This window comes from Pyrenophora tritici-repentis, chromosome 1, assembly GCF_003171515.1.
Source record: "Pyrenophora tritici-repentis strain M4 chromosome 1, whole genome shotgun sequence".
In the NCBI taxonomy this organism is placed as follows: Eukaryota; Fungi; Ascomycota; class Dothideomycetes; order Pleosporales; family Pleosporaceae; genus Pyrenophora; species Pyrenophora tritici-repentis.
Genome location: NC_089390.1, coordinates 6813879 through 6823774, shown reverse-complemented (window position 1 = coordinate 6823774; position 9896 = coordinate 6813879). Strand labels below are relative to the sequence as shown.

The window sequence follows — 9896 nt, the reverse complement described above, 5'->3', positions numbered from 1 at the left end:
CATATCATCACCCCATGTCACTCATTCATAATCCATCACTCATGTTTCTTTATTTTATTCATTTTATTTCTCAACATATATCATACAAGAACCGATCCCACTATCTACAATAATATCTTCCCATTCTTGTCTGAATCTTCACCCTCTTCCTCGACCTCTAGCGCCTGCGTTTCCACCCTACCGCCCATTTCCCCTTGAGCCTTCAGTTTACCCTGCTCGGCGACCGCCTGTGCGAAGATGGCGTCTACGTCGTCGAAAGTCTCGGTTATTGACGTGGTTTGCTTACTAGCAGTAAGGGGTGTGGTCTGCTGAGTGGTACTGGTGTTGCTGTCTTGGGCCATGGAGGTGAAAGCGTCATTGAAGTCATCGGTGGAGGCTTTGTTATGCCTCCCGTCACCCCTACCACTGTTCCTACCCTTGCCCGTTGACCTGAAAGCATTTTTATCGCCCCGCGAATCCCTCCCTTTCTCCTCCGGTACACTAACACCCCTCCACAGCTTCTCCTTCTCCGGTAACACCCTCCTGATAACCTTATCCGCGTTCCTCTTCTCCTCGCTCCTCACACCTAGTCTCTTGGCGATGATACCTTCCCAGGCCTCGATCTTACGGATGCCCTCCACGAACATGTCCATGCCTAGTACCATCTGCATCTCCTTGCCTAGTACGCCACTGTATGCTTGGTGGTTCTCTTTGATGATGGCTTGGAGGAGGGCGAGGATATCGGCGTCGAATTCGATGGCGTGGTGGTCCATTTCTGTGAGCAGGGAGTCGATGGTCATGTATGAGGATTGTTGGATCCAGGCTGTGCGGATGAGGTTCTTGTAGAGGGCGGGTGTACCGCCTAGGGCGTGGGAGGAGCGGCCGAGGCTCTTAATTGTGGGCAGGATGGAGAGGGGGAGCGGGGAAGAAGGGAATTCGGTACGGAGGGTATGAATGGCTGTGATGAGGTGGTGAGGGTAGTTCTGGAAGAGGATGCTTGCTTCGGTCGTGGGCGGGTCTGGTTTCAACGACGTCTGGGATTTGGATTTGGAGGGCTGATGTTTCTTCTTTGAGTCGCCCGTGGTGGAGTCGCCTGTGTTGGCATTGTCTAGATCGAGATCGCGAACGCGGGTGAGGACTTCACGATCGAGGATTTGCCAGAGGGCGTGATCGGTGGGAGCGGTGCGGATGAGGTGGTCGATTCGCTGGCGTTCTGCTAGGCGCATCTCTTTGAATTTTGCGAGATCGACTTTATCACCCCTGTCTCTGCGACTGTGCGCTGCCTTGGTTGGTGGTGTATTGACGCCATCTTCTTCTGAAGCCTGCGCATGTTTCCGTGGTGCCCTGATCTTTTCTGTGCGTACTGCTCGCACACGCGGCTTTGCCTGCATCGCCTCCTTGAACACCTTGTCTAGCGATGGTTTTGAGTCTTCCTCATCCTCGTAGTACTCGTCCGCAATCTGGTCAAGCTCAATGGCATGGTCCTTGTCCTTCTGTTGCCGGCCCTCTGTCGTAAACCTTTTGTACAACTTCTGAAAGGCAGCACGCTCAGTGCTGGTTATAGTCGTTTTGCGCGTAAATTCTTCGTCCATTGGCGGCGGTAGTTTTGCATCATCGAAAGGAATTTCATCTGCAAACGGAACGTCATCTTCATCGGTCGGGCGCGATCGCGAGGTGATGTTGCGTCGAGCAATTCGTCGCGAGGCGGGTTGCCATTGCTGAATCGTCTGTGTTTGGTACAAAAATGGAAGAAGCGTTTTTGAGGGCGGTATGCGAGAGCGTGACACAGCTCGGATTGCGTTGGAGCATACAGACATCGACGGGGTATCCGGGAAACAAGAGGTTGACAACAATCGAAGATGCAGTTTTGAAATATCAGAAGGGAGCGTCAAGGCGGGCAAAACAGCCCAACTTTCGAAATCCCAAAACTTTCGAGATCGCCGGCGTGTGGCGGTGGTCAAAGCTCGATATGCCGAAAGAAGCAACTGAGAAAAACCATCAATCGCGGCACCTGACATTCAGTGCAGAGATTTGGGGTACTGAGTGCCAAAGTAGCCCCTCTTATTGGCTATCTCAAGATGCCATATCGGGTAAGAAAAAAGGCCGTGGAACCCAGGAAAAAAGAAAACTAGGTACCTTCTTCGCATGGCTATTGGTTGAGCTCAGCATACCGTATTAGGCAAGACTGAAGAGCTGTGGAACGCGGGAGAACGCATCATCGAGGACTGGATTAGGGTTCTTCGCTTGGCTATTGGCCAGAGTACCGAAACTGCCATATTAGGCAAGTTCGGGAACCGTCGAACTCTTGGGATAGACAACTCGTAAAGGTTCTTCGCACTCCTATTAGCTGGTGAATGCAGCTAGACGCACTAAGCAAGGTACACCCTGGCGTCTCTCCGCTGCCCCACCTTAATATGCCGTACTAGGCAGGTTATCGGAAAACTGTTGAACGCGGGACAGCTGGTAAACACAAGTTCCTAGTAACCTGTTTTATCAGTGAGCGCCCCACCTCAGTGAGCGCCCCACGAACACCAGCGAAGCGCATGCGCGACACTCAACACGTAATGTCTCAACAACGACAACCTCACAAGCCCTATACTGAAGCTGACGTGCAGCTTGCCCTCTCTGACATTAAATGCGACCAGATTACGAGCCTGCGACGTGCTGAGGCAGTCTACAGCGTTCCTCGTAGGACGATACAACGACGACGCGACGGGAAGCCCTCTAGACGCGACTGCGAGCCCAGATCAAAGCGCCTGACGAAGCTAGAAGAGGAGGTGATTCTGCAGCGTATACTTGACGAGAACCTACGTGGAGTACCGCCCTCGAAGCTACACGTACAAGATATGGCTGATAGACTGCTGCGCGACCGCGGCGGTGAGCCTGTTGGTAAATGCTGGGTTGACAGGTTTATCAAGCGTACACCTGAGCTGCGCACGCGCTGGACTCGTCCATACGATCACCAGCGAGCTCTCTGCGAAGACCCAGCGATCATCGAGCCCTAGTTCACGCTGGTTTAGAACATGAAGGCGAAGTACGGTATTGTGGACGACGACATGTACAACTTTGACGAGTCTAGCTTCCTAATAGGCAAGATATCTTCACAACTTGTTGTGACAGGCATAGAGAAACCTAGGAAAGCGAAGAAGCTTCAGCCTAGTAATCGCGAGTGGACTACGTTAATACAGGGCGTCAGCGCAATAGGGCGTGTTATCCCACCCTTCCTCATCTTTGCTGGCAAGGTTCTTATCTCTAACTGGTTTACTGAGGACCTCCCACGCAACTAGGTTATTTAAGTAAGCCCAACAGGCTAGACGAACAACAATCTAGCGCTTGCCTAGCTTGATCACTTTAGTACGCATACGAGGCCTGTAGGAGCGTATAGGCTGCTGATTATCGACGGCCACGAGAGCTATTGCTCGATAGATTTCTAGGATCGCTGCAAGGAGAAGAAGATTATTGCCCTCTGTATGCCTCCACACTCGTCGCACCTCCTGCAGCCGCTTGACGTCGCCTGTTTCTCGCCATTGAAGCGCGCGTACAGTAATCAGATCTCAGCCTTGGCACGCGATCGCATCAACCACATCAGCAAACAGACCTTCTTACCAGCCTTTAAAGTAGCTTTTGAGAAGGCGTTTACAAGAGAGAATGCTTGCGCAGGGTTTTGAGGCGCTAGATTGTCTCCACATGATCCACAGGCTGTGTTATCGAAGCTGGATGTGCAGCTGCGTACGCAAACTCCACCACAACAAGTCGACGCCGCTTGGGAGGCGAAAACACCACGCAACGCCAAAGAAATGGAGGCGCAATCAACGCTGGTTCAAAACAGGATAAAAATCCATCGAGGGTCTCCAGCAAGTTCACTTGATGAGCAGGTGCGGCAGCTGACAAAAGGCGCGCAGCAGATGGCTCATGAGATAGTGTTGATGCGCGCAGAGATAGTGCGCCTTAATACTGCTACTAAAGCAGCAACAAAGCGTAAAAGTCGCAAGAGACGCTACGTACGGGCAGAGGAGACATTGACAGTCGGCGAGGTATCAGACTTAATTGCTGAAAGGGAGGGTGGCAGACGTGAGGAGGGTGAGGAGCCGGCGAAGAGGGTGCGCGCAGGGCGACGCTGCGGCCGTTGCGGTGAGATTGGGCACAACTCTCGCACCTGCAAGGTAGAAATTGAGGATATAAATAATAGCGACGCTTCTGAATAACACTATACTGTTGCAAGAGTACAAAATTTGTGTTGTGGTGCTGAGCTACGTCGCTGCGCGCACGCCTCGCTGGTGTTCGTGGGGCGCTCACTGAGGTGGGGCGCTCACTGATAAAACAGGTTACATGTTTTCATAGTGTAGATTTTCCACTGTCTATTCTATCAAGTTGCTCTTGATTTCGAATCTATGCTTTCTCAAAAAAGGGCCAAATGCTCCGAATTTCTTCTGCTGTCTTGTTGTACTCATTGCTCCTGCGCATAATCTCCTGTGTTGGGACATGCGCGTACAGCCAGCCCGGCGAGTTTTTCCGGGCCGGAGCTTGGACCACCAGGTGGACCAAGCTTCCCGCTCAGCTCGCACCCGTACATATGGAGATCTCTCCACCCAGCTCTTGCTCACTACTAATCAAATATCATATACTTTGTTCGTTGCAACGACAGTGATATTCGACACCTTTGCCGTGTCAACACCTGTAACAGTTCTATGTTCATTCTTTGCCATTTCGCAAAATCGAGTTGCGGAGATATCCAGCCCTCAGAGTCAGTGCTAAAAAGCTTCCTGGCCATTTCTTGAACTCGATGAAAGTCGCGGTAGCTCTGGAATTGCTGGTCATGCTTTCGTATATCCTCCTCGCTGGAGCTCAAAGGGCATTCGTCTGGAAAGCCCAGTTCACTCCACGTATCGGCGAATTCAATCAAGCAGGCATGAAGCGATATCACACCCTCCTCGGATACTTCGCCGCACCGAATGAACAGTTCCCGTGTGTACTGCGGCATAAGAAAGGCATGATGTGCCCGTAGGTGCTGATTGGCAGTGCTAAGCTCGTAGAACTTGGACATTTTAGTATTGTGAGGGGCTTGGACAATGATGATTTCAATTGACTATCCCGTTAGACGAGTATAGCAAACTTGAAGAGAAAACGTCTAGATACAGAATGTTGAGGAACATTTATACCTTGTAAAAAGAAGCCGTATCATACCAAGAAACATCTCGAAGCTTGCCGTGAAGCTTGTGGAAGCTTCGGTGGCCTGAGCTCACATCGGTCCGAGGTGTCAAGGCTGAGGGCATCGCCGAACGCCGACATACAGGCATAGCCTGTGACAAGTATTCTCGAACTTGATCTCTGCTAGCTTCTTGTCATTAGCACCCATGTCTTGGTAGTCCTGCGGTAGTTTCGGTTTTTCTGTCAAGCCAAGAACATAGTCATCATCGACCGACAAGAACTCTGGGAAGCGGGCCTGTAGGTATAGTGGCGAGACCACAATCGACTGCCAATCAATAAGGGAGCAGATCTTGTTTGGTTCTTCAGGCTTGCTATAGATGTTGCCCATATGAAGGTCGGTGTGCCACAAGACTGGCCGCGAGACCCTGTTGATGAGCGTCACTGAGTCTAGCCTAGACATGACCTCCTTTGCCATGTCCAGGACAACAATCTGTTCATCGACGAACCCGCGGGGTGGACCAGAAGCAGAGACCGGACTCTGTTGCTCAATGCGAAGCCTCTCGCGCTCCACCAGCGCAAGACCAAAAGATGATAGGGTTGGCCCTGTAAAGTGGCGTCAGCTTGGCATACGATGCATGCCGTGATCAATTTACATGGTCCATTGTTAATTTGAGAAGATGGTGCCATTATCTTTCTTTAGGCTGACCACGCTCGCTCACAGGACGGCCCGATGCAGAATTGTCCAGATGGGTCCACGGTCCGGTCCAAAGCAACCCAGGGCTCGCCGTCTGTCATCGATTCGCAGAGGTACAGACTTCCGTTTGCGGGGAATTGAATTGACGCCAGCTCGGCCTCAAATTTCGTCAATTGCTCCACGAGGTCGAACTGTTCTTCGATAGTCATGGCGCTCCAAGTCGTGAACAACTGTTGGCCAGGAGCTCTTTCCATGACTATATATTCAGCACCAACGGGGTTCGACGCATCAGAGCTCCAGGCTAAGACTTTGAGAACAGGGACTCCAGTATGGGTACTTACTATGATTAGCGATGTAGTCAGTCTTGGATTCAAACATGTAAAATAGGCGTTGCGGTCTTACTGAATTTGAGAACAGCTACTTCAGGGGCAGTGGTATACTTAGGTGGTCCGGCAATAGAGAACGGGATTTTAGCGACGACTTCACTACCGTCCTCTTTCCGCATGATAAGGGCCTTGCTAAAGCCCCCCTCCATCTTATCGATCGCTTTGATAGGTGAAGAACCCCCACCGGCTGTCGCAGCTACAGCGCACAACTGATCAATGTCGAATCTCACATGTCTGCGGTTGCAGGCCTCCGCCTCATTGGCGAGGAAACGACCGTTAGTGTAGTTGAATAGCTCTTCGCGACTAATGGATTTGCCTCGACTAGTAAAAGAGAGAGCGCGCGAGGGCAGTACCAGAGCAGAGGGGTTGACGCTGTTGTGAAGTTTTCTGTAGATGGCACCGAGAGAGCGTGCTAATGGCATTGCCTTTTGCTTCCACTGTCGGGTGTTGTGTGAGTTGCGTCATCCGCTTCAGTGGCAAGTGGAAGATTCGCTTAGTCATGACACCTAGCCAAGAAACACCACAGTTTCAAGGCGCGTGACACACTCGAGTCATTGGACGCACGTGCGGTTCCTAGAAATGTCTCAAAGCGCTGCGGCGGGGTTCCGCTCACAAGAGGTCACATGCTGGCTAAGCGCCCAGGACAACATAGCCACGTATTCTTGAGTAAGATTTTCCTCCTAGCCAATCATAATCATATGAATCATCCCCTGTAATCTTCGTAGGAGGTAGTGTTACACGGAGGGGTTATACTGCTCTTTCCTGGTCCGCACTAAGGCAGGTGAGTCTTATGTTGTTGGTTCCGCGCAGTGATCGGAATGGTCTGGTCTGGTCTGGTCTGAGGGTACAGACCAGACCAGACCAGGTGCTTACATAAGGACCGGTCCGACCAGACCGGTCCGACCAACAAGACCGCCAAGAATGAGGCTGAAGCAAAGAAGGAAGCCGAGGAAATGTGTTTTACTACTGACTGTCAATCTAGTCGTCTTCGTTCTCACTATCCTCGATATCGCTGTTCCCCTCAGCTTGGGGCTTTCCATACCAGGCCCGGAGACACTCGCACGCTTCTATAATATCTGCCTTCAGCCTACCACGGCGATCGACGATAGTAAGCTTCGCGCTACTAAAAAGACGTTCGCATTCATCCGACATAGGCGAGATCGCAAACATGTCTAGAGCGAAGCGAGCGAGATCTCGTTGGGAGTCGTAGCGAGATAGCCAGTACGCAATAGCCTCATTGCAACCTGCCTCTTCGTTATGAAGCCGGTCAGTAGAGATGTATTGTTCATACAAATCAGTTGTAGAAACTGGAGCGTCTATTCGAATGCGCTTATGTTCCCGCTGGCGATCAAATGCTGGGTCAGGATCTCTCTCCTTCCTGGCTGGTGGTGGCAGCATCTCGACAGGGTACCTTCCCTTATACTCTGTCTCCCAGAGATGCTTCACCGCTAATTGTGCGTTTTCAAACCACCTCTTCTTCTCTTCGTCGCCATGAAGAACCCACTCTTGCCTGAACCATCCCCACTTGCGATATGGATCAAGGATTTGAGCCGCATAATATGCCGGTGGAAGGTCAGTATCTTCAGGGAATCGATTTTGCCAATTCAGCTGCTGATTGTTATAGTACTCAACGCACTTTAACCAAGCAGCATCAGCGCAGCCTTGAAGGTACTTCCATGTAAAGTTGTTATCGTCCTCAGTGTGGATGTCGTGGTAGTGATCCTTCGTCTCGCTTATCTCCCGGAGAAGGCAGTCCAAAGTTGAAAACCAGTCCGCAAGTGACGTCTTCTTACCTTCAGAAAGCAAAGTTGCAGCATAGAAGTCTTTGAGAGCGAGTTCAATCTTTTCAAGCTCAAACCAGTGCTGTCCATCAAGCTTAAAGTTCGCGATCCCTACGGAGCCCTTTCCAGGTACATGACGAGCCGAGAAGAGCTCTAAACGTTCTCGAACATTTAATGCACGTGTAATCGAATAAAACCATGAGTTCCAGCGGGTCGAGTTGTTCTGGATAAGCTCAAGCCCGTCGAATTGCGAAAGATCTCCGCCGATAATAATTGTAGCAAACTCCTCACGCCGTTGTGGAGTAAGCCTGATGTATCGCACCAGGTTGTGAAGACGACCCAAACATCCGAACTTCTTCCAGAGCTCTTCCACCTTCGTATAGTCGCCACGTTGATGATGCTTCTCCAGCTTCGCAAGATACTTCTCACAGTTTCGCCCCATAAGGAACGCCTGGCAACAGAGGTTGATGACATGGCCCAAGCAACGCAGCCGGCGATGACGACGTTGTTTTGACTTCATCCATGGGCAGAGATCCTTGAGTATAAACTCAACAGCGGTATCATTTGCCGAGGCATTATCCAGCATAAAGTATCCAATCTGATCTCCGCTAATGTCGTATTCTTCCAGCAATTCAAGGACCACCGATCCAAGATTCTCTCCAGTATGTTCGCCGTATATACGTCGCATACCTAAAGCGGTAACACGTCGCATGCCGGTAGTATCAATCCACATAGCGACGACGCCTAGGATAGCGTAAGGGTTTGGTGAAGTCCAGAGATCAAAGGAGATAGAGATCCTACTCCGTGAATGGTGTAGGTCCTCCCTAAGCTGTTGCTTCTTCGATATGAATGCATTCATTACCCAGCTTCGGATAGTCTTCGCAGCCTTCGGGAGGTGGTTGAGTAGTGCCGGATTTAAAAAGAGGAGTAGTTCACGAAAGTACTGGTTCTCTAATTGAAAGAAGGCGATATGGCAGTACACAATCCAACGAATTAGAAGCTCTTTAAACTTCTCTACTGACTCCTTCCAGAAAAAGATGCTGGAAGCAGCCCCATCCTTTTGCTGGTCGATTATAGACTTCCGTACAGAACCCTTTCGCTTGATGCCACTCTGGGGATCAATCTGGTGCTTCTGTTCCAGGTGATTCCGGATCCTAGAAGTGCCATTGATGACAAACAACTCTTGCTTGCTCTTCCCAACCCTGCACTCATGGCAGTAATACACCTCTTTCTTATCGCTATCTCGAATGTATTGGAGTCCGTACTTCCAGATGTGTGATGTACCTTGACGGAAATCCTTCCTTGCAATTATTGCACGTTTCACGTACGTGATACCGCCCTGCACGAACTCATCTGGAGATTCGTGATATTGAATAGGAGTGGGTGATAGTATAGGGGTGGGTGATGACGTGGGGATAGGAGATGGAGTATTATTATTATATTATTATATTTCCATTAGAGTCCTGTATCAGTCGGTGACTATGTAGGACTTTGGCTAAGCCGTTCTATGTATGATGGTCGTTGTGGAGTTTCTATGGGTCTTGTACAATTTGGGTGGTGTTTTGCGTACTCCAATTTCAGAGCTAGTCTTCCATTGGCGCGGGTGCTAAAGAGCAGTGTGGTGAATAGAAAGAGATGTAGCAGCGGGCTCTTTTAGATAAGGAAATATTGTTTTTGTAGTTTTATACAGTGTCTGTCTGTTCGGTGGTTTGCCCAAGGTGCCATTTTCTCGTGCCAATCCTAGTACTTGCAATAAAGGCTAGAGTAGCTTTGATGCCTGTCTTTGTTTGGAGGAGGAGTGGGAGGGTGATGGGTCTGTGTGGTATTGCTTCTTTGAGTGTATTTCGATGTGTTTTGTACTGTTTGCAATCTAGAAGTAGATGCTGTGGTGTTTGTGGTTTGTAGCAT

General features: G+C 50.2%; 7 protein-coding genes across 7 annotated transcripts; 3 read left to right on the top strand and 4 right to left on the bottom strand.

Annotated features, from left to right (window-relative positions):
- Positions 1–104: 104 nt before the first annotated feature.
- On the bottom strand, positions 105–1796 carry PtrM4_026450 (Tymo-45kd-70kd multi-domain protein; the record flags this gene model as incomplete). The annotated part of the gene is made up of 1 exon (XM_066103714.1): positions 105–1796. The coding sequence occupies one exon, from the start codon at positions 1794–1796 to the stop codon at positions 105–107; it is 1692 nt and encodes a 563-aa protein (XP_065965916.1).
- A 726-nt stretch (positions 1797–2522) lies between these two features.
- PtrM4_026440 (uncharacterized protein) lies at positions 2523–2984 on the top strand (the record flags this gene model as incomplete). The annotated part of the gene is made up of 1 exon (XM_066103713.1): positions 2523–2984. One exon carries the CDS (start codon positions 2523–2525, stop codon positions 2982–2984), a length of 462 nt encoding a protein of 153 aa, XP_065965915.1.
- An 18-nt stretch (positions 2985–3002) lies between these two features.
- Positions 3003–3266, top strand: PtrM4_026430 (uncharacterized protein; the record flags this gene model as incomplete). The annotated part of the gene is made up of 1 exon (XM_066103712.1): positions 3003–3266. The coding sequence occupies one exon, from the start codon at positions 3003–3005 to the stop codon at positions 3264–3266; it is 264 nt and encodes an 87-aa protein (XP_065965914.1).
- A 1496-nt stretch (positions 3267–4762) lies between these two features.
- On the top strand, positions 4763–4984 carry PtrM4_026420 (uncharacterized protein; the record flags this gene model as incomplete). The annotated part of the gene is made up of 1 exon (XM_066103711.1): positions 4763–4984. The coding sequence occupies one exon, from the start codon at positions 4763–4765 to the stop codon at positions 4982–4984; it is 222 nt and encodes a 73-aa protein (XP_065965913.1).
- Positions 4985–5236: 252 nt separating this feature from the next.
- On the bottom strand, positions 5237–5814 carry PtrM4_026410 (uncharacterized protein; the record flags this gene model as incomplete). Its single annotated transcript, XM_066103710.1, has 2 exons — positions 5237–5730; positions 5781–5814. 2 exons carry the CDS (start codon positions 5812–5814, stop codon positions 5237–5239), a joined length of 528 nt encoding a protein of 175 aa, XP_065965912.1.
- A 9-nt stretch (positions 5815–5823) lies between these two features.
- Positions 5824–6629, bottom strand: PtrM4_026400 (uncharacterized protein; the record flags this gene model as incomplete). Its single annotated transcript, XM_066103709.1, has 2 exons — positions 5824–6161; positions 6224–6629. The coding sequence occupies 2 exons, from the start codon at positions 6627–6629 to the stop codon at positions 5824–5826; spliced, it is 744 nt and encodes a 247-aa protein (XP_065965911.1).
- Positions 6630–7185: 556 nt separating this feature from the next.
- Positions 7186–8721, bottom strand: PtrM4_026390 (uncharacterized protein; the record flags this gene model as incomplete). Its single annotated transcript, XM_066103708.1, has 1 exon — positions 7186–8721. The coding sequence occupies one exon, from the start codon at positions 8719–8721 to the stop codon at positions 7186–7188; it is 1536 nt and encodes a 511-aa protein (XP_065965910.1).
- Positions 8722–9896: the final 1175 nt, after the last annotated feature.